Here is a 24,125-nt window from a genome sequence, read left to right as displayed (position 1 = left end):
CTCTGCGCCTCCCCTTGATTGCTTGTGCACGCACGCTCTCTCTCTCTCTCTCTCTCAAATAATAAATCCTTAAAAAAAAAAGCTTAGTAGCTGTTCTGACTGGGTTTGGTTCACATAGATTTTCTCTTGGTAAAAACAGCCCTGGGTATTCTATGTGAGCTAACCTGCCCATCTGACTGAGAGGAGAGAATTCAGTGAGATGTTTGGCTCTGTCTTTCATGCGATAGCTGAGCTCTGTGGGTTTGGCCTGAGGAAACCAGCAGAAGCCGTCAGAGCAGAGCAGACAGTGTCAGAGCCAACCACGTGCAGCCTTTCCCTCCATGGAGGTCCCACTCGGTCTGGAGGAGGGGATCTTCTAGGCCTGCCCGCTTCGGTAATTAGAGTCAGTTGAAGAAGCCTTTATTAACCATCTGCATTCAGTCCACTGCCAATCCCTTCCCTCCAGAAGCTTCTGACGGCGTTTCTGCTGAACCTTCCAGATTTCTTAGACATAACCTTAAATCTGGTTCTGCTGCCTGGCAGGCCCCTCCTTCTTCCTTTCCCCAGTTCTGCTGAAAGAGCTGTGGATTCACACTGTCTGAGTTTCATTCTGTTCACTTTCTGTTACCATTCCGGGTAGTTACGGTGAGTTTCCTGTCCCGCTGAGAGGAGGCTGGTGCCTGTGTTAATCCGGGTGGGCGTGGGCGCGCTTTCCCTGTGGCCCATGCCCTGCCCCTCTTACCCCTCAGCCCAGTGTTCCTCGACCACCTGTGCTTTGTTTTTCCATCCGTTTTACTCTGATTTCCATTGTTCTTTCTCTTTTTACCTTCATGAAAACGTTGAGAGACAGTATGGCATTTTTTTCCATCTTTGTTTCCCTCAGCCCTTGGGCAGCGTGAGGTGCTCTCTAAGTTCTCTGTCCTTGTTACATGAAATCTTGCCTGGCTGGGTCTTCGTTGGAAAGCAGGCAGGACCAGTTTCCAAACTACCGTCTGTTTGGTCAAAGCAAATTTAAACTTGTGAGCAGGAAGAGGAAGAGGCAAGCATTTCCTGACCCCCTACCCTGGGCCAGAATCTGGAGCTGACAGGTGAACAAGGCAGGGCCCCCGAACTTCTGAGGCTCCTGGTCTGTGGGAGAAGAGGCCACACACTGTGCACGCGGGCGGGCAAGGGTGTGACAGTGCACCCTCACCAGGGAGAGAGCGCAGGCTCTTGGAGACGGCCTCACGCTGGCCGCGGGACGGAGGCCACAAAGGGACAGTCCCTTTTTGATGGGATCATGGGACAGCTTGTACAGGGCATGCCTCCTGGCTCAGCAGCCTGCCCATTCATACATTTTAGGACCAAATGAGAAGATAATGCACATGAAAATCCTCGAATGCCTAAGTGCTTATTGTTTTACTAAATTTCAGTCATAGCTCCAAGGAGAATAAGTAACATCTTTTCTGGAAGTTCAGGAAGTTTTCTTCCGAGCCCCTGCGATGGAAACGCCAGGGAGAGCACTGCAGGTGGAGAAGAAGTCTAGATGTGCCGTGGGGAGCTTGCGCTCCGGCGGGGTCGGGGAGGTGGAAGGCGGCTGAGGTTGGAGCAGAGGCAGGCGGCGGCTGCGCTGGGAATCAGAGGGCTTGGCCTGGCAGAGGCAGGACCTTCCCTGTGAGTCTAGAGTTCAGTCTGCCAGTGAGGCATTTTGGGGGTTCTGACAGAAGCTGTGCTGTAGGAGCCCCACCACTTCTTTGTGTGTGTGTGTGACAGAGCCCTATGCAGGGTAAAACTCTATCCAGAAGACAGCGGTTTGTGACCTCAAGGAGGAAAAATGACGGGAGCTGTAAGGAGTGGGGACTAGAGACTGCGGAGCGAGGACTTGATATGCTGTGCCCGGTTCTCTTGGGTTGTCTTCTGCAGAGCGCGGCGTAGCCCCCTGAGCCCTGTAGCCCCCTGAGCGTTATTAAGTCTCGTGAGAAGGGAGGGAGGCGAGGACAGTGTCCTCAGCCACTCAGCGTGGAATGCCATGCGGGCTGCTGAGGCCGTCCGCCCAGCCTGGAGTCGGCGCTCCTGTCTCGGCTGGTCTCTGCCTGCCCCTCCTCATCCTCTGCCTCCCCCACAGGCAAGCATCCACGCTCTTCCCCCTCACCTCCTGGCCTCCAGGGCCGCCCAGGAGAGAGACGTGCTGGGGAGGGAGTGGGCTCAGCATGCAGCTGACCTGCCCTGGTGGAGAGCGAGTGGAGTGGCGCTGTTCTTAGAAGCAGGAAGCCAGGGGTGGGGGGTTAGGCAGATGCTCTCTGCTCCGCATGTCTGATTCTCACGGTCCTGCGGGCATGTGGTCCAGATGCCAGGTGGCAGCTGGAAAAAGGTCCCTGGCTTGTGACGGAGTCCTGCACAGCAGACACCTGCACGAGATCTACCGTGGAGAAACGTGGGGGTCGTTGGGTCGTTGGGTCAGAAACAGTGTAACTGCAGAGTGAGCTAAGAGCAGAAACCCAGTCTGTGGAAATATTGAACTTTGGGCTCCGAAGGCTGGAGATAGAGATGCCTCCCATCAGGGTAAACCCAGGGCAGCCCCAGGTCTCGGACACAGCTGCTCACCCTGGGGAGTGAGAACGGGCACACGCTGCTGGTGACCGTCACAGGACGTGCACGTGCCAAGACCAGGGGTTAGAGAATTACACAGGAGAAATGAAGCCAAGCCAGACCAGTGGAATTTAGATATTCCACCCAGAAAACCCAAAGAACGTCAGTCTGCTTCACGTCTGTAGAATGAGTTCTGCCGTCTGCTTTGCATCTGCTTTTCTCGCTATGCTCCTGCGTCATGTTCCTGTTCTTTCTCCATCCCCCCGCTGGCCCCCCGAGGGACCCCCACAGAATGATTTCCATCATAGATTTAAAAAAACAAACAAACAAAAAAACAGGACTCAGTGACAGCTATTAGAAATGATAGCTGACAGAGTTAGGAGACAGAGCTATGAAAAATCTGCTGGGATTCTTCCATAAATGTCGTGTTTGGGATGGAATGCCATTGCTGTCTGCAACACTTAGAGTTGTTTTCCTTTTAGACCAGAGTTCTGCCATTCTCCTTCCTCTTTTCACTCGTCCCCCACCCCCACCCCCACCCCACGTAGTACTCAATAGGAGAAAGGTAAGGAAGAAAATTCTGGGAGGGTTACCGGCACCTAAAAACAGAGGATCAAGAGGGTGAGGTCAAAGCGCTCAACACACGAATTGAGTGTAGTGGCAAGTTAGAGGTACACGAGGCAGGTCCCCCAGACCGCCCCCCCGGGGGCTGTGTCGGGGGTGAATTGCCTTTCATTCTTTAAGCACTGGTATTAAGTACCCTGTGCGGACAGAGCAGCGTGGCCGCCTTAGGGAACCAAACATGGGTTTCGCTGATACGTGCCTGCCTTTGTGTTTCAGAGAATAAGGGGGCTGTGAGCCCCAGTGAACAGCCGGTTACTGAAATCGGCGTGCCTGCAGAGGACAAGTCCAGAGCGTGTAAATGGTGGGTCAGGCTGTATTGGGGGTGGCCCCAGGGTTCTCCTTCTACATTCAGGCTTAGGAAGAAATTCATAGGGCAGTTGAGAGCTGAAGGGTGAGTTGCTGTTGGGTGAAATTGCGGTGGGTGCTGGGGGTTAATGTGGGACCGCACTGGTAATGTGAAGACCCAGGGAACAACGGTGTGGGGCTTTCTGGGGGCAAAGAACGGGCTGGAGATGCTTGGCAGGAGATGTATGTTGTACTGCCTTTTGAATGTGGACGACCCCATGGTTCAGCTTCTCACTGTGTTTAGCTAAATCGCAGCTCTTTTTCGGCTCTTGGGCTTCTTACTTAGAATCCACACTTGGAGCAGTTTGGATGCTATCAGAGAATCCAACATGCTTTCCTTCTAAAGTAAAAGTCCCGCAGAGAGACTAGAACACAGCCCAAGTTAGGAGCCTGTATTTACCTTTTGGCATTTTGCTCTTGAAGCTGCTGTGCTTATTAATCTTTCCAGGGGTTTCTGGCAACAGAAGAGAAGAAGCTGGTATTTTTTCATTAGTCTGGTGGTTAAGTTTTGGGTCTGCTGGCAAGGATTTAGGCCCAACTGGAGAAGAATGGTGTTTTCAGTTTATGTCTGTTACCCATTTGGGGGACACTGTGTGGTGTGGTTGGGGACGCCAGGCTAGGCTTTCTCGGTCACTTCCTGTACCGTGTAGCACCCAAGCAGGGCGCCCACGCTGGAGATCGGGTGGTTGCCAAGCCGGTCTGTTGACCTTCTCATAACATAGCTCTCCTCCTCCACAGTCACACTGAAAGGGGTGGCCCTCCTGGACTAGGCCCTGAGGGAGAGTATCCAAAGGTTTCATCTCTGCACTGTTCTTTTTTTTTTTTAAGAGTTGGGCCCATAACTAAGGTTGATTATATTCATTCATTGCCGGCAAATAACAGTAGCTCTACTATTTCCATCTGTTATCACTGCTTTCAGACTATTCTAAATAAATCTCCCAGTCATCAGGTTTTGAATGAATGATGTTTCATGGCATTTGGAAAATTTGTCACATAGACTTTTTTGGCTGCAGCTTGTGTGTTCGCTTTGTGCTGTTCTGGGCTATAAAGTAGCACCTCTGAGTACTTCTAGCAGCTGAGAACACTTCGTGAGCGGGAAGGTGGTTGGTTTGCCCCCAGGATAGGCTTTGGGCTCCTTGGGTTTGTGATCGTTCGCAGCCGGTTGGCCCAATCTGGACAGTGTTGCTTAGTGCTTGTGTCCTTTATTCTGCTCTTGGGGTGCAGTAAATGATAGTGCTGAGTCTTGAGGGGGTTCTAACATGTAATTTCTAATAAGTCCGGAAGTTTATTTTGGGAAGATGGAAGTGGGGTCCTCCATGCAGTTTCAGTCGTCAGTTTAGTCTTCCTCTAGGCAATGAAACCATGCCTGAAATACATCTCACTCTGGTTCCCTGTGAGAGATGTGACAGACATAACAAAGCCTGGGATTATGAATTATTGTGACACAGAAAATTGCGACATCTGTACACTGCCAGAAAAACATGCACAGACGTTAGAAACCTGCAGACTTTGTTCAAACCCCAACTTTCTGCTCATCTCCTGTGTGACCTTAAGTCACCTGAGACCTTCATTTACTCGGCTGTAAGTACCTACGCTGCCTAACTCTCAGGGTTATTATGCCTTTCAGTGAGATTTTATACGACGAGTACCTGGAGGAGAATAGGCGTTGCATAAATGGCAGCTAGAGTGAAAAGTTGCTCTGCCTCGTTAGTCATTAGGGAAATGCCAGCCAGAACCACAGCAGGATACCGGTACCATATCGGATGGTTGAGATCACAAAGACAGATAACAGCAACTGTTGGTGAGGATGTGGAGGAACTAGAGTTCTCACACTGCAGGTGGGAATGGAAGCCCGCTCAGCTGCCCAGGAAGACAGTGTGGGGGTTCCTCAAGAAGCTGAACACTGAGTCACCCTATGGCCTGGCACTTCCACTCCTGGGGGATGGACCCAAGAAATAAAGACATATGTCCACAGAAAGATCTGCATGCAGAAATTCATAGCACCTTGTTCACAATAGCCCGAACAAGGAAATAAGCCAGATGAATGGATAAACAGAATGGGGCGTAGCATTCAATGGAATAGTATTCAGCACTAACAATGAGTGAACTGCTGATCTAGTTCACAACTAGCTGGACAGAATCTAGACATAAAGGGCTGCAGGCTTATGATTTCATGTAATTGAACCTTGTAGAAAAGACAAGACAAAGCGAAGGGATTGATCGGTGCGGCCTGGTGCTGGGATGGGAGCTAGAATTGACTGCAGAAGGAAAAGGGAGAACATCCTGGGGTGATGGAAATGTTCTGGAACTGGATTATGGTGTTGAATGCACAAGGTAGAAAGATTTCTAAAAACTTGCCAAACTGTGCATTGAAAATGGGTGACTTTTGTGGTTGTGATACTGTGATTTATACTAAGAAATACATATTTGGTTTTCATCCTAGTGAAGTCATCTGTTGTTATATTAATGACTTGACTTTTGGAAAGCACCTGAGGTTGGGGGAGGCTGGTTGATTGGGGAACCAATCATATGGTGAGAGGGTTGGAATTTTCAGGCCTGCCCCTGATTCCCCCCAGGAGGGGAAAGGGGCTGGGGGTTGAATGATTCACTGGTGGTTGATGATTTAATCACTAATGCCTATGTGATGAAGACTCCATAAAAACCCAAAAGCCTGGGTTCAGAGAACTTCTGGGTTGATGAACACGTGGAGATTTGGAGACAGTGGTGTGTTCAGAGAGGGCATGGGAAACCTTTCACACCTCTTCTTATCTTGCCCTGTGCATCTCTTCCATCTGGCTGTTCCTGAATTATATCTTTTTATAATAAACCAGCGATTTGGTGAGTGAAATGTTCTATGGGGCATTATAGCAAATGGAACCTAAGAAGGGGGTTGTGGGAACCTCTGGTCTGTTGCCAGTAGATCAGAAGCCCAGGTGACAAGGGGGGAGGGAGGGAACGGGCACTCCTGTAGGACTGAGCCCTTAGCCTGTGTGATCTAATGTGGTCTCCTAGTACATAGTGTCAGAACTGACCTAAACTGGAGGACACCCAGCTGGTGTCGCAGAGTTACTTGGAGGAGTGAGGAAAACACCCACACATGGGGTATCAGAAGTGTTGTGAGTATGGTAGTCATGGGAGAGTAACGGAGAAATAGGAGTGTAAGTTTTCCAACATAATGGTATATAAATCAAACCTCATATTGAGGTAGAACTTGGATCTCTTGACTGTCTCATGATTATACTTTGTTGATAACGGTTCTTAAAAAAGCATGGTTTTTAGAACTCTTGTGTTCAAATGGCATGACTAGGAATGCCTGTGTGCCTAAGTGTTTTGAGTCTTTCAGTGGATCCCATCTTTTAAACCAGTTTAGGACTCACATGCCATTTGCATCATGCCGCAACAGCTTCTGATTATTGTTAGAAGAGTTTAAGGTTCAAGTAAAGAGATTTTTGCAAAGTAACCCAAAAGAAATCACACTGTCCCAAAATAACACTATAAATTTAGGCTTGTATTGTCCCATTTTTCCTACAAATACTATTTGTTTGTACGTTGTTCAAATTAAATGTATGTAGTGTGTTTTTAAATGACTGCATAAAATGTGCATTTTTCATGATGTTAAACTTTTTATAAATACAGTTTTAATTGCTGACTATATGAGTGTTTATTTCATACACCCTTCTTTGGAGATAGGTCTGTGCATCTCAGTTCCTTCCACAGTTTGTCTATTGTGGACATTGCTGCTGTGAACGTTGGGGTACAGGTGCCCCTTCTTTACACCTTGTATATTATTTTCCACAAACCTTGTTCATCTATTACTTTTTATTTAATTAGTAGTAGGATAATGTTTGCTTTTGTTAACCAGTTATATTTCCTCATTTTAAATGTCTCTTTATGTCCACTCTCCACTTGTTTTTGGTCTGTAAGTGATCTATTTATTTATTTATTATTTAAGATTTTATTTATTTGGAAGAGAGTGAGAGAGATAGTGAGAGAGAGAGAGAGTATGAGCAGGGGAGAGAGGGAGAAGTAGGCTCCCCAGTGAGCAAGGAGCCCGATGTGGGGCTCTATCCCAGGACTCTGGGATCTTTACCTGAGCTAGAGGGAGACACTTAATTGACTGAGCCAGCCAGGTGCCCAAGTGATCTGCTTTTTAAAGTAAAATTTAACAAATTTAGAAACAAAATGTTCCATACAAAAGTTACATAGAGGAAGCTTGGAAATTTGATTACCAAATTGAATAATGAAAAAAATCCTCTCTAATGCTACCAAGAACATAATTTATTGTCATTACTTTGGCATATATCTTTACATATTATTTCCTCTGCTGTGGTGTAAAACAACTAAATGCTACCCCAGTTATGCTATTTTATTGGCTTTATTTTTCTGAGCAAAGTGCTCTCATACAATTGTATATTTTTCTAGAATCTGATGGTATATGCCTACTAAGGTATCTTTTGGATGTATTATAATTTTGTTAACCAAACCTTAAGTTTGGTGCATTTCAAGGTTTTTTTTTTATTATTTAAATTCAGTTAGCCCAATATAGTCCATCATTAGTTTCAGATGTAGTGTTCAGTGATTCTTCAGTTGCATAGAACACCCAGTGCCCATCACGTCACGTGCAGTCCTCAATGCCCATCACCCAGCTACCCCATCCTCCCATTCACCTCCCCTCCAGCAACCTTCAGTTTATTTCCCCTAGCTAAGAGTCTCTCATGGTTTGTCTCCCTCTCTGATTTCTTCCCATTTAGTTTTCTCTCCCTTCCCCTATGATCCTCTGCTCTATTTCTTATATTCCACATATGAATGAAACTATATGATAATTGTCTTTCTCTGATTGACTTACTTCACTCAGAATAATACCCTCTCATTCCATCCCTGTTGACGTAAATGGTAGGTATTCATCCTTTCTGAACACTCAGTAATTTTCTTTACGTCTTTATCCATTCATCTCTTAAAGAGCATCTCGGCTCCTTCCACAGTTTGGCTGTTGTGGACACTGCTGCTATGAACATTGGGGTGGGTGCGTGTGCCCCTTCTTTTTTTTTTTTTTTTTAAGATTTTATTTATTTATTTGACAGAGAGAGATCACAAGTAGACGGAGAGGAAGGCAGAGAGAGAGAGAGAGAGAGAGAGGGAAGCAGGCTTCTCGCTGAGCAGAGAGCCTGATGTGGGACTCGATCCCAGGACCCCGAGATCATGACCCGAGCCGAAGGCAGCGGCTTAACCCACTGAGCCACCCAGGCGCCCATCGTGTGCCCCTTCTTTTCACTACATCTGTATCCGTGGGGTAAATACTCAGTAGTGCAATTGCTGGGCCATAGGGTAGCTCTATTTTTAACTTTTTGAGGAATCTCCACACTGTTTTCCACAATGGCTGCACCAGCTTCCATTTCCACCAACAGTGTAAGAGGGTTCCCCGTTCTTCGCATCCTCACCAACATCTGTTGTTTCCTGTCTTGTTAATTTTAACTGTTCTAACTGGTATAAGGTATCATCTCATTTTGGTTTTGATTTGTATTTTCCTGATGACAAGTGATGTGGAGCACTTTTTCATGTTTCTGTTTGCCATTTGTAAGTCTTCTTTGGAGATAGGTCTGTGTGCATGTCTTCCGTCCACTTCTTGACTGGATTCTTTGTTTTTTGGGTGTTGAGTTTGAGAAGTTCTTTATAGATCTTGGATACCAGCCCTTTATCTGATATGTCATTTGCAAATATCTTCTATTCCATAGGTTGCCTTTCAGTTTTGTGGACTATTTCCTTTGCCATGCAGAAGTCTTTTTTTTTTTTTTTTAATTTTTTTTATTTTTTTTTCAGCATAACAGTATTCATTATTTTTGCACCACACCCAGTGCTCCATGCAATCCGTGCCCTCTACAATACCCACCACCTGGTGCCCCCAACCTCCCACCCCCCACCCCTTCAAAATTCTCAGATCGTTTTTCAGAGTCCATAGTCTCTCATGGTTCACCTCCCCTTCCAATTTCCCTCAACTCCCTTCTCCTCTCCATCTCCCCTTGTCCTCCATGCTATTTGTTATGCTCCACAAATAAGTGAAACCATATGATAATTGACTCTCTCTGCTTGACTTATTTCACTCAGCATAATCTCTTCCAGTCCCGTCCATGTTGCTACAAAACTTGGGTATTCATCCTTTCTTTTTTCTTTCTTTCTTTTTTTTTTTTTTAATCTTGATGAAGTCCCAATAGTTCATTTTTGCTTTTGTTTCCCTTGCTTTTAGGGATGTGTCTTGCAAGAAGTTGCTGTGGCCGAGGTCAAAGAAGTTACTACTGCCTGTGTTCTTCTCTAGGATTTTGATGGATTCCTGTCTCATGTTGAGTTCTTTGATCCATTTTGAGTTTATCTTTGTGTATGAATAAGAGAATGGTCAAGTTCCATTCTTCTGCATGTGACTGTCCAATTTTCCCAGCACCATTTATTGAGGAGACTGTCTTTTTTTCCGCTGGATATTCTTTCTTGCTTTGTAAAAGATTAGTTGACCTAAAGTTGAGGATCCATTTCTGGGCTCTCTGTCTGTTCCATTGATCTATGTATCTGTTTTTGTGCCAGTACCATGCTGTCGTGGTGATCACAGCTTGTTAATGTAGCTTGAGGTTAGGCATTGTGATGCTGCCAACTTTGGTTTTCTTTTTCAAGATTCCCCTGGCGATTTGGGGCCTTTTCTGGTTCCATACACATTTTAGAAATTTTTTGTTCCAGCTCTGTGAAAAATGTTGATGGATGGTGTTTTGATGGGGATTGCCTTGAATGTGTAGATTGCTCTGGGGAGAACATTTCAAGGTTTTTGGATATATATTGAAAAATTGTCTTCCTGTGACATAATATTCCCAATGCTATTATGTGGTATGTTTTTTTCCCTCATGCCCTCATCAGCAGTTGACACCAGTTTTGTTTTGTTTTGTTTTTTAACAATTTAAAAAAGCTAAAACCATACCATTATAATTTACATTTATAAATTACATTTAGTTTGTTACTAGTGAATTTTATCTCTTAAAATAGCTTTATTGACTGTTTGGGTTTCTTCTTTGAAGAATTGTATCTGTTTTTTTTTTTTTTTTGCTATTGGGATTTTTTATCTTTTTCTTATTGAATTATATAAGCTCTTATATTTTCTGCTATTGTCTGCCTTTTAATTTTGGTTATTGATTAATTTTCATTTCCTGGAGATGAGGATTTTTACTTACTTGCATTAAGGTTACAGGCTTAATTAAGCTCCCCTACCATTCTTCTGCTAAGCAGATAAAGCTAACAAGGAGTCTTTATTCAGAATAAGTTTTGAGAGTCCACAAAATTTTCCCAGGGATATGCAGCTCAGCCTGATTTGTGTCTTGTAGTCTACATGCCCCTAGAATCTTTAAGATATTAATAGACAGTGCTACATCTCTAATGATTATTTGCTGGCAATATAGGAATGTCTGTTTGGTTTCTTCTGTAAGACACTAGAGGATCTTTCATTTCTGTTGTTTAAAAAGTTTCTCAGCTTTCTTTCCTTTAATAAATGATGCTCATGAGAAAACTCATACTCTTATTTCTTAAAAAAAAAAAAATCAAGGTTCCTTGGAGATGAGACGTTCTGAAAAAGAGAATGTCTGTACGCCAGAGGATTCAGTAATTAGCACTTGGGAAGTTGAGTAAAATTGCAGTACAGGAATTTTTACTCCTGTTTGCCTCCAGCGTGTTTACTCCTGTTTATTACTTGAGATGTAGAGACCTTGCTGTAATTACCCGTTTCTGCCTCCACAAGTCCTTGCCTGGACCTTAGCAAGGACTCTCCCTGCCCTCTGCCTCTGTCCCTGGTCCTGAGCAGCAACCCCGCCAGCACCCAGGAGGCTCCCTTTGTTCAGAGTCTGTGGGGCGTGTCAGTGTCCGCTCTAATTGGGCTGGAGCTGAATGCGGCCGCGATCCTTCGGCGTGTGTCGAGTTCAGCCTTGATGGATAGGAAGGCAGCACCGAAGCGCGGCAGGACATCTTTCCCCTTTGACAAAGAGAGTCATCAAGTTGATCCTCCCAGGGCCTTCCTACCATTTTGAAGCGAGTCGTGGACTTATTTGCCCAGGACACACTTAGTGAAATAAGCTAAAAAAGAGAAAAAAAAAAATCCTTGCTTTCCAGGTGCCAGTGGGATTCGTTCTGTTAGTGAAGCACCAGGTCCCCAGTTTGCTATTCTCTTCTTGAACAGAAGAGAAAGGGTGGAATTTTGATAAAATCCAGTGTTTTGAATCCTTTAGTCCCTTAACTCTTCACTCGCATGTGCCCCAAAGTCACAGGCAGCTTCGTTTCTCTCAGAGTCGCCCGTTCGTTATTGTGGTGAACCCGTCTTTTACCTTGGTTAGGAAAGGATGCGCCGTTTTATTTAACAGTGGCTTCTGGGGCCTCCCTTATTCAGCACAGATGGATGTAGGATAATTTATGTCAGTGTGAGGATTACTGTTGGGGATTAGCAAGGATTTGTTCCTTGGGCTTATTTAGATCCTGGCTGAGTGTGGATGACTATATTTAAGAGAGCTCAGCTACATTTATAAATATCCGAGTCCTTGAATAATAGATCACTGGGATTCTTCCCTGACTACAGATGTCTCACGAGCCTTTCCAGGCTAAATCTTAGATTACCCTCGTTTGAGTTGCTCCTTACAATATGTGTTCCCTCACAATCCTGCATATTCTGCTGCTTTGTTAATAGTTTGTAAATTGTTGCTATTCTTTATGATCTCTTTGAGAAATACAGGATTATGCTTATTACTACTTTCATTGTCCCCGTGGAAGGAATATTACACTATGAGTGCATCGAGGGCCTACTGTTTGCCCAGACTCCTAGAGCACCCTGGCTGTGGGACTGCCCGGTCAGTAACAGAGCAGTTGACCCGGCCTTTCCTAACAGATATACTTTCTGTTTCAGTAGATGGTCAATCCTCAGAAACCCATGATAGCATCTTGTCAGTAACTATGGTAGAATGGGTAGGCCTATTTTTAGGGTGGACATAACCCTGAAATTTTTTTTTCTTAGTTTATATACTTAGAATTTTTTTTTAGAGAAGGGCTTATTTATTTTAGGGTGATTTTGGAAAACTTTCCTTGCAAATGTAAGGTACTAAATACATGGAAGTTGCCTCTCAAGAGGCTTGGAAGCACTGCTTCTCTTCGATGATAGGCGATCACAGGAGAATGAGTCTTGGAAGTCATCTGTTGCAGGGAATTAAGAAAGCTTGATTCAGGACACACATTTAGAGATAGAATTGTTGGCTGGGCCTGAGATTCGGTGAACTATACCCTGGTCTGGCCAGGCACTTGAGGCATTCAATCGCAGTTACTTCATAAAGCCATCTTACAAATTCAGCACAGAAGGGAGCCTGTCCTGTTTTCAAAATAAAAAGTCTGAGGTCCAGACTGACTGGCACCATGGCTGGTACGTTCTCAGCATGAGAACCCAGCTCTCTAGGTTTTGATTCATCTCTCTTCTGTGGGACGGATCCGTCCATTCCCCTTGACTTGGGTGTTTCTTCCAGTGGACCCTAGCACAGTGCCTTTCTTTTGCCTGTCCCCCTACCACCCCTCTGCTTGCTCATGAGGTCCCTTCTGAGAATTTGGGAATGCTCCGGAAACCCCCCTTACTCATCCCTCACAAACTCCCGTTTTGACCATATGGCCAAAGCTCCAGCTTTCTGGCTCTGCCCGGAATCCTGGTGCTTTTGCTAGATTTGGGGATTGGGGTTGATAGGGCTTGGCGGTAGACTTCCACTTGGCAGAACCTGGCTCTCGGCCCCGGGTGGTTTGTAGCAGGGATCGTCCTGTCCACCTCCTGTCCTAGGGAACCTAATCTTCAGTCTTACCATCGTGCTCTTGGTTGGCGTGCGAGCTGACTTTGACACCTGGGGTTCAGTTCACAAGCATTTAGTGAAGGAAAGGCTCAACACTGAAAATTCCCAGGACTTCATAGCACTCGTTCAGTGTTCTCAGTTGGCTAATGACATATGGGACTCTGTGTTCTTCCTGTAATCTAGCTATAAAATGGAATAATACCCCATTTTACCTTTGGTGAAGTATATGGGTGTGTTATTACAGTGTTAACATTCCTTACAAGAAAGCTGTTGTAAAAGTCCAGGTACCAAAAATAATGGGAAGTTGCCTAGACATTTGCACATTTCAAACTAATTTCAAGTAAGGATAAAATGAATCTATGTTTTAATGGTAGGTAGCTCCATTCTAAAGGTATTTTCTCTTCTGTTCAGGAAGTGTGGCCATAAAATTTTCCTTTTTTTTTTTTTAAGATTTTGTTTATGTGTTTGAGAGAGAGAGTGGGTGCGAGAGAGCACAAGCAGGGGCAGGAGGACGGCAGAGGGAGAGAGAGAAACAGGCTCCCCACGAGAGTGTCTGGGAGTTATGCTGTCTGTAATGATTCAGTGCCTTTATAGATCCTGTTGTAGTTCTGAAGCTCATAGCTGCTCCCATGGATTCCCACAGATCGCATACACTCCTCTGTGTATGTCACAGACCACCACCACTCAGGCAGCTGGGTGCTGGGCTCAGGGAGCACTGCCTTTCCCAGAGTCGGTCAGCCTGTTCATGGCAGATATGGGAGCAGGCCCCTGTGTCTTGGTCGGCTTCTCTTTTCTGCTGTCCTGTAGTCATAAGACAGTTTGGGGAGAGTTGAGTGTCTAGGGCAGAGAATGTGTGCCTATCTCCAGTAGTGACAGAGAATAAAGAAGAAACATTTAATATGCTACCTGGAAGAATGACCTGGTTTCTCAGCTTATAATAGAGGACTCTAGTGGAATGGATTGTAATTTAGGGCAGAGACCTGAAATTGCTCTTCCTTGCCAAAATAAATTGATTGCTTCGGCTGTCTGAATTTCATTTCTTGAACTGGGCAGGAACTAACGTAGTCTAAATTAAACTCATTTTCCATTAATAAAACTGGGTCACTTCAGGCTACCGAGTGTGCTTCTGAGAGGGTCCTGAAGCACATTTTAACAAACCCAGTGTTTCCCGCTCTTTGCCTAACCCATCTGATTTAGCCAGTGTAACACATAGTTTTTGCTTTCACCTTTCCCTTGGCACTCTGCTCGAGAGTTGGGGTCTGCTTCTGAAACTTTCTTAGAGCTGTCGGGAAGACCGTTGCAGGAGGGCATTGCCGGATATCTGCTAGGGCCAGGAAAGGCAGAGCGAGGCTACCCCGGAGGAGAGAGGGCGGAGTGAGACAGCTAGTCCCTGCCTTGCCCAATGAAGACGTGTTTTCATGATGCCTCTCCTTGTTTTCATGCTGGTAGCTTTGCACTATGAATATTTTGACCCTATTGTTTATACATAGGGTCCAGTGAACTGGATCATGAATGTGGGACGACATGAATTAAAGAAAAAATGATAGCACAAGCTGAAGAATTGTAGACAAATTGTGTTCAGGTCCGTGAGAGTGTTTCTGCTTGGAGCTCTCACTCAGCGCTTGGCCCACGTTCTCTCTGTTGCTGGAGATGTGTAAGATAGTCCAGCAAGGTCACATTACATCTGCTCTGCCCTCCATCATGTCAAGTGTCAGACTTCCTTGGAAAGCGCTGGGGAGGCTCCTATTACCTGTTATCCTTCCGTGTTCTTCTCCTCGGTCGCTCCACCCCGGGAACGAGGGCAGGGAGCGCCACTGATGCTGGCAAGTGAATCCTGATTTACAAGGTCAGGCAGCTGTAGACCCCCACTGGGAGATCAATGATTTGAATGTGGCCTTTGGAATACACTGGAATATGAAGATCTAGAAATGTAAAAACTGGGAAATACCTTTCAAAAATGATGGTTGGGGGAAATGGGGATATCTGTAATACTTTATTTTTAGCATATTTTAGATATTTGAAGTATGCTACCATATGAATTTTAAAAAATGGATTGTCTTCAGTTTACTTTTTTAATGAATTGATCATGCCCATATATTTAGGGATATAAAGGCTAGAAAAATTATAGGGAAATAGATGTAAAATTAGCGAAATTAAAAAGTCATTGTGGGGACGCCTGGGTGGCTCAGTTGGTTAAAAGTCTGCCTTTGCCTCTGGTCACCATCTTAGGGTCCTGGGATGGAGTCCTGCATCAGTCTCCCTACTCAGTGGGGAGCCTGCTTCTCCTTCTCCCTCTGTCCCTCCCACTGCTTGTGCTCTCTCAAATAAATAAAATCTTTTTTTAAAAGAAAGTCATCATGGGGGTAGATCTCCCTCTAATCCTTTGTCTCCCCTAACCCTCTGCTTTCCACACTTCAAGGTATATTAATTCATCCATCCTTGTGTCTTTTTGTCAGATGTTCTTAACAATATGCAGGCGACTTTCCACTGATAAAGTTTTTCTTCTATTTTCAGTGCACAGAGGCCAAAAAACACTGCTGGTATTTTGAAGGACTCTATCCAACATATTATATGTAAGTATTTGCATTTCTCTGTGGGTTTGATTCTGTGGTCATGTTTTTCTCTGGGCATTATTTCTTTCATAGGACATAGGACTGGTTATGGGATGGGGAAAACTCAGTTTGTGGAGGCCTTTGCCCTTGGTTTCACCTGCCTCTGCTCACGAACGTGCAGACGACCTTTATAAGGACACTCAGCTGGCTCAGACCGCTTCCTCTGAGGACAGCACGAAATGCCAGGTGCTTTGTTCTGGGAGACAGGTCCACTCAGACATAATTGGTCAAAGAGGGCAAGATGTCTGAGCAGGACCGGAGTTACACTGATTTATACAAATTTTCCTAGGCAAAGGAAACAAGTATAGGGGGAGTATACTTCTGAACTTAGGCTGCATAGTGCAAAGTCCTTAGGTCAGTTGCTGTGAGTGTGTGTGTGTGTGTGTGAGTGTGTGTGTGTGTGTGTGTGTGTGTATGTATGTTTGTGTGTGTGTGTGTGTGTTGGCCGTGATCAGAAAGACCACTTGGCCCTGGGCCCTCCCTAGTCAGGGGCAGTCAGCCTTTCATGGCTCTTGGCTAGAGCAGCTTATGATTCTTCCTGTGCCTGGGCCCCTGCCAGTGTTGCTCTAATTAAAGCATTATTGTGTTTTACCCCTATTGTTTTATGAGTGTGTGTGTGTGTTTTAAATTTTGGCTGAGTTAGCCACTGGCTGTGCTGCACCACCTGCCTAGGTGGCCAGATTAACTCTCCAGGTTATCAATTATTATTTTTATTGTGTTTTGTAGGTCCATAGGTTTTGAGAGGAATGACCGAAATCAGATTTTTCTGAAACTGTTATTTTTGGTAGCTCATTTTGTAATATATGCAATCTTTCAGTAATATATATAATCGTATTAGAGCAAAACTACTGTATATTTTAGCATATAGGGAGATAGGACAGGAAATACATAATAGTAGCAAAGAATGTTATTTCTTAATTGGCCAAGATGTACATTTTTATTACCTGCCATTCTTGTGGAATTTCTGATCTGAAAGAGACCGGTATAGGAGCAGAAATGTTGCTTGACTGAGAATGGGACATACCAACAAGCAGGGGTCCTTAACGCCCCACATTGCAGGAGTCCTGGCAGAAGGCCTCTGCAGCGGCAGAAAGATAAAACCCACTTGGAAAATAAAGGAGCAGCATAGGGGCTTTAATTACGGAGTTGTCAGCTGGAATAAACATGGCTATGAGAGAGCATGGAGATAAAATATTTTGGTCCTTAGGATAATGGATATTCCTTGGTAAACTTTAGTTCTTTTTTTAGAGAGAGTGTGTACCACCAGGAGGCAGTGGAGAGGAGGAGAGAGGGAGAGGGAGAACCCTAAGTAGCACAGAGCCCAACATGAGGCTCGATCGTAGGACCCGAACCCAAATCCAGAGTTGGACACTTAACCAGCCAGACCACCCAGGCGCCCCTGAAAACAGACCTTTGTCAAATTGTCTTGTAGACGAGCTGATGAATCATTTCCTGGTGGCTTTTAAAAATATTTACTTATTTATTTGGGAGAAAGAGAGAATGCGTTCTGTGAGCATGTGAGCAGGGGGCAGGGACCAGGAGAACAGAGGGGGAGAGAGAGAGAGAGGGACTCCCAAGCGACTCCCTGCTGAGCGTGAAGCCTGAGGCAGGCTCGGGCTCAGGACCCTGAGATCATGACGTGAGCTGACATCGAGACGTGGTCAGAAACCCACTGAGCCACCTGGTGCTCCCATTTCCTGGTCTTTGAGAGTTTGGGAGGTGGAGGTCATTGCTGTTCTTGTGTTTACTTGTTTGTTTGTTCCTTTATTTATTTACTTACTCCCTCCATATTTGGAAAAAGTTTTTGTATCAACGGAGAACACAGACATAAGCCCTGTTTCTGTCTTTAGTGTGGTTTGTCTGCTGATTTTGTTTCTTCTCTCATCTCTTTACCAGTGGTGGAGGGGGTTCTAAAAATTAGAAAGGAAAGTCACTCTATTACTCGAGTGCTGAAGCTCATATAAAAATAATAGTAACATTGAGAATTTACTATAGCCCCCGACATGAGTTAATTTCATTTAACCCACAGCCATTTGAAAGCCCCAACCACACACACTATGACTTTCTTTTTAATTGCGGGGAAACCCACATAACAGAAGTCCCCGTTTTGAAGGGAACAGTTCAGCTGCGTATCGTACATCCACACATGGTGAATCACTGCCTCTGTCCAGTTCCACACGCTGCAGCCAGGCCACGCCACTCTTCACCAGCCTTTGGACCCGATTCCGGTTAGCTCCCCCATGAAATGTGAGCATGAGTGTTGATCTGGTTGTGTGGCGTGGGACCTGTGACGTGCTCAGCACTGAAATCGTGCGTAAACGCACACACCCCCAAGGCCGTGTGCCTCTCCTCAGTGTACACACGGGGTCGGTTCCTCCACAAGCTGAGCTTGTCACTTTCCTGAGCCTGCGACGTGTTTCCCCACGGAGGCTCTCCCTGCTGCTTTCCATCCAGTGGGGCTGCTGAAGCACACGAGGAGTGAGGGGACGTGGTGTAGACCTGTTCTCCTCCGTCCAAGCTTCTGCTACTCAAGGACCGGTGTGCTGCGGGCCAGATGACAGGCCCAGGAAGATCACAGCCCCAACCAGAAGCACTTGGGACTACGGAGGACATGGGCAGCAGCACTGTTGCTCCCCAGAGCCAGCTCTCTTGGGGTCTCCAGGGAGGTGGTGGTGCAGGTCAAGGTGACTCGTATCCGGCTTGAGCTCATGCTCACTGGGAGCCTGGATGTCGAGATCCAACATCCCGGCCAGTGCCGTCCGGTCTCCACGTTGGAGAACCAGGCCTGCTTCACGACACAGGTTTAGCACGCAGGAAGCTCGAGGGGCTGAGACGCCTCGTTCGTTCAGTCCCCAGACTCTCGGGGAGTGACTGCCGACACCCCTGTTGCTGGGAGATGGTGGTGTGGGTCGGGGAAGGTGCCTGTGCTCCCGGGAGCTGCGGTGTAATAACGTGTGACTGAGCAGTTGTTTTCGAAGCACCTTTAACATTAAATTTAAATCCCAGGAGTTAACAGATCTCACCTTCAAAATACACTTCTGGTGTGTTCTGCCTTTCGTTGCTGCATAGGAGCCCTCAAAATAGGGAATTTCTTAAAGAGGTGTTGACTCCAGATGACGTCGTCTTCTTCTGTGACAGGATTTTTTTCCCCTGCAGAAAATATATTCCAAATGATTCCTCTGTTTTGTGCCTATAATTTTTCGTGGAATGCATTAGGGAGAGAACATCTAGTTTGCAAACTTGTTTTAGAGATTTTACTCGTACATTTGAAATCTAATTTCATGTCTCTCACCAGAAATCCCATATGGTACTCCTACTTTTCCTGCTTCTCTTCCTGAATTTTATTCCAGCATTAAAGTTACCAAGCTAATAGAGGCTAATTTTTTAAGATAAGTAGGCTTCCTCTGTAGCTACCTAGATGTACAAAATTACCATTGCCTGTTTGGATTTCTTTATGCTAAATTATCTTTCTCTCACTGCCCTCTCCCTTCAGTCGATTTTTTAAATTTCTTTCATTGGTTTCTTTTTTTTTTTTTTTTAACCTCTATTGAGCTGGAAGCCTGCATACATATGTGTACAAACAAAATATTCTCCTTGTTTTTGAAGAAAACGTCCCTTTGAAATCCAAACAGAGGAACAACGCATGTTTCAGTTTTTTTTTCCTTTTCCCCTACCCTTTACTCTGCTACCTTTCTTATCTACAGGCCACCCTTTCAGAAGCCTTTCATTAAAACGTGCTTTTTTGACTTTGGTTCGGAGCTTCCTAGTATCTCCTCCTAGCAACAGTAGGATATAAAAATAGCTGGGTGGTCACGTGGCCTCACCAAATCCAGTTCCTTCACTTTGATTCTCCTCTTGAATCGTTCTTCTACCAAGGACTTGCTCATTCAACAACCCCCTTTGTCTGTAGAGCCTAGAACAGCATGTGAGCTGCGGGAGGCCGGAGAGGAGAAGATAAGAGAAGGGCCCTGCCAAGGAGCCGGTTCTGGGGCCACGACAGACACAGGGCCACAGGGATCTGAAGGAGTCCTCTCCCTGTTCTGTTCGCGTGGAGGCCAGAAAGCACAGCAGGCAAAGCCGGCTCACTGTGTACGGCCGTTGGCTGCAGAAAGTGCTGCGCTCTTTGTGCCTTGACAGGTGACAGGGGGCTGCTGTCCCGGCTCAGGTAGTGCGCCCAGTGCTCCTGAGTGTGCGGGGGGGGGGGCAGCCAGGCAGTGCAGGGGAGGTGGGCTGGGCTCACAGGCCCTCATCCATGCAGCAGCTCAGCCGATCAGTCCCACTAGAAAGTGACTGTGGCTATGGTGACTGCTGCACTCAGCTGTGGTCAGGGTAGACACTGCTGTGCGTGTCCCTAACGTGTGTCACTAATACGTGGTTGCATTATGGCTCAGAGGGGCTCGGGGTCTGTGTGCAAAATGACCAGGTGGGACCCCTAACTTCATATCCCAGGATTGCCACCCCAGAGGGACAGGAGGACTGGGTGAGTTTGGCTCACTGTGGGGCATGCTTTTGATGGCCTTCCCCACCTGGCTCCAGTACCCGGAGGTTGGCACAGGGGGCCCTTGGTGCCTGAGTGGGTAGCGCCGGGGCCGCAACTAACCCCTTCCTGGGCAGGGGATGGTGGGGGGCTGCTGCAGACGAGGAGCAGTGTCTCCCCTCTCTACGAGCAATGGCATCCTTTCTGCTAAGATTTGCAGCCTGAGGCTTGTCCCAGAGGCTCTCCCGCGGGCATCCGCCATCCGTGAATGGATGTGTATCTTCGAGGGTGGAGGTGGGAGACAGCTTGGGAGGCAGAAGCAAGTGGAAAACGTTCCAGTGCCGAGTCTGTGGTGGGGACACAGATGGGTGAGTTTCCCAGGGTGGGGCCAAGGACTTCGAGGCCTTCTCCAAAGTTGACAGCAGTGGGACAGCCTCACATGGAGTGTTGGCAGGACCTCCTAGCCCTGGCTCGCCCTTCAGGGGTCACCAGGATGCACCCATGTTTCCATGTCTCCCTCAGACCAAGACAGAACAGAGTGTGTCCCTGAGTTTTCCCAGACCGCAGCCGACACAGGGCCCTCCACAACATCAGGGGAATTGTGAGGGAATTACTGATAATTCAAAGACTAAAAATGACAACAGCTGACATGAGTGCTTACCCCGTGTGGTGCCCTTTCTAAGCTCATTATATGTGTGACCACCTCCAGAAAGCTTCTGATAGTGGCCTCTCTTCCTTTATCTTTGTTTCAGCTGAGGGGTGTGTGTCCCTCTCTGGTCCTTTGGTACCACGTGCCATCATCAGACTCACTGTTGCCAGAGTAAACCATCCGTTGTCTCCTCCTGAGATCAGGAGTCTGTTGAGGACAGAGGTCTGTCTAGGTGACTTTCATGTCTCTGTGCAGACACAGGGCCTGACACAGAAGGCATTCAGTGCATTTAGGAACCACAGTGAACAGTGGCCTCACTCTTGGAGAAGGCAGGAGTGAGTCACTTTACCAGCCACTCTTCAGTGATGGAAGACGTTTTAGGGACTGGAAGTCAAGACTTTCTCTAGTCCTGCTCTGCCATTAGGTTACTTTGTGATCAGGGGCAAATCTGCTAACCTTTCTGGGTCCCAGTTTCCTTTGCTAGGTAGGCTGCAAGGCCTCATCCTGCTCATTCTGGGACACCCTCCCGCTGTCTGTGCACAATAACGTCGAGCATAGGGAATAAAAGATGAATGACCGAGTGCACTTACGAATTGCAGCGGAAGCAAGCCTGCAGACGTGGGCTGGATTTCAGCTCATTAAGGGTCCGCCTTTCTTGCCAAATACAAAACAACCACCTCATATTTTCTTTCAAAGGAATGAGTCATCTTTCTTCCACGGGTCTCAGTATTGACACGGCAGTAGGAAGAAGATGTTAATCACGCGGTCAGCCCGTGGGACGGATCTAGGAGCCGTGGCTGCTCACTGTTTCAGATTTTGGGGTTCATAAGGCATCTTCCTCGGTGCTGAGCTGAAACTTTCTGACAGTCAGGAACATGGTGTTAATTCGGACAGTGACTTTTTTTCACGGGATTTTAAACAAGCCAGAGAAAACTTGTGATTTAGATGTGCACATTTCCTGTTCTATTTGAATAGAAATGACTCTAGTTATTCTTTCTAAAAAATCAAGGTTAGGTTAGAAGTGGGTTGTGTCTTCTTAACTAGACATGTGGTTTTGAAGTGAGATAACCTAGTGGCCCTCTGGAAAGCTGGCAGGTGGGAAAGTTTTGACCCCAAAGATGGTCCTCGATTTATCTATATTTTCTTAGACTACTTAAGGAAACCTTAAAACTGTTCCTACCTAGTTTTACAAATAAAATAACTGGCATGAGGAGAGGTTAGGGCATTCACCCAGGCCTGTAGCTTTCTCAAAGGCCTTTTGCATCTGGTTGCATCTGTGACTGCCAAATGGCTAAAACAGAGACGCAGAGCATTTGAATTCTAGATGTTCCATTGATTACTTATTTTAGCTTTGGGTTCAGATCTAAGTACCACTGAAGGAGAGAATGTGGGGAAGTTTCTCACAAGTCAGCCCCACTGAGACTGGAGGGAGTCCGCACCATGCCTAGCTCGAAGAAAACGGAAGGGAGCATACGGATGGAAAGTGTTTTGGCCAAATACAAAAAGGAAGACTGGCTACATGACCGATAACCGGAGAGTGCGCCATCAGGATCATGCGTTAAATCTTCTAACATCTATTGAGTACCTGCTGTTTCTACATCACCACTAAAGGAGGAGGGAGTGAGGGGAGGGACGGTGGGAAGGGAAGATGAGGGAGCCAGGACCTGCCGTCCAGGAGTTCACGGTCCACGGCTTACCAGGCAGCGGCGTGTGCCCAGCTCCACGCAGCTCGGGCAGAGGCTGTTCCTTCCAATACTGCTCTTTCCTTGCTCTTGATTTTGGCCAGGCCATTTTCAGGCCCTATTCCCGAGTCTCCCACTGGAGTGTGGCAGCCCCTTTTAAAGCACTCACATTATCCTTGTTTATTGTGTCTCTCTGGGTGCATTTCTCTGTTGTGAATAATTAATGGTGTGAGTGGATGGAGTGTTTCTTGCTGACATCAGACCAACAGCCCAGAAAACAGGCTTTGTAGGTCCAGAGCCAGGCCAGCCTGGGCCACCTTACCCGCCTGCTAGAGTTGGAGGCATCACGATCCGTTCCAGGGGCTCTGAAACACATGGCCACCTCTGCCGATTAGGAGGTGCTGGTGTGTACCGCCCCTCCCTGTTCTGTTGTCAGACCCCAAGCCTTTTGGAGAGCTCCCTCTCTGCCAGGTCAGCTGGGCTCCACGTGCCCTGCTCTCTTCCCAGCAGCACTGGGAACTTGAGGGATGTGCAGAGTGGGAAGGGGTGGTGGGGGTAGGGAGCAGGCGCTCTTCCCTCCCTGTGCATTGCCCTGCACGCCCCTTTACCAGACCCTTGCTGTTCTGCCACGATGGAGCAGCTGAGCATAGCCTTTGCTTAGCCACTTGGGAGAGAAAGGTTTTTTTGTTTCATTGATCTTTTCTGTTCTTTTTAGTTTCTAGTTCATTTATTTATTCTCCAATCTTTATTATTTCCTTCCTTCTACTGACTTTGGGCTTTGTTCTTTTTTTTTCTTTCCTAGTATCTTTAGATGTAAGATTAGATTATTTATTTGAGATTTTTCCTTATTTCTTGAGGGAGGCCTGTATCACTATAAATTCCTCTCAGAATTGCTTTCACTGCATCCCTATGGACCATTGTATTTTCATTTTTATTTGTCTCCATGTATTTTTTATTTCCTCTTTGTTTTATTCATCGACCCACTGGTTATTTAATAGTATGCTATTTATTCTCCATGTGTTTGTGTTTTTTTTTCCCATTATTTTTCCTTGTAGTTGATTTCTAGTTCATACCGTTGTGGTCAGAAGAAATGCACTATGATTTCAGTGTTCTTCCATTTGTGGAGATTTGTTTTGTGGCCTAACATGTGAGCTCTCTTAGAGAATGTTCCATGTAAGCAAATTTTTAAATAATTCATTTGGTAGTAAAAATGGATTTGAATAGACATAAGGCTGTTCTTTTTAGAATTCCATTTAATAAGATGTGTTAAAAGATTAACTGAGGCATATTAGAATTCTTGAGAGTTCACTTGAGTAAACATCGACTCAAATTGGGCAGTCTCATAATGGAAGT

The 24,125-nt window shown here is 46.1% G+C and overlaps 1 protein-coding gene across 1 annotated transcript in view; it reads left to right on the top strand.

Annotated features, from left to right (window-relative positions):
- Window positions 1–24,125, top strand: part of VOPP1 (VOPP1 WW domain binding protein) — a 106,020-nt gene that overhangs the window by 37,614 nt on the left and 44,281 nt on the right. Inside the window, exon 2 of the mRNA XM_047694630.1 lies at window positions 15,867–15,925. Within this exon, the coding sequence (XP_047550586.1) occupies window positions 15,867–15,925 (59 nt within the window). The remainder of the gene's footprint in view (window positions 1–15,866; window positions 15,926–24,125) is intronic.

This window comes from Lutra lutra, chromosome 11 (assembly GCF_902655055.1).
Source record: "Lutra lutra chromosome 11, mLutLut1.2, whole genome shotgun sequence".
Lineage (NCBI taxonomy): Eukaryota > Metazoa > Chordata > Mammalia > Carnivora > Mustelidae > Lutra > Lutra lutra.
Note: the sequence above shows the minus strand (reverse complement) of the source record. Positions and strands in the feature narration are given on the sequence as shown.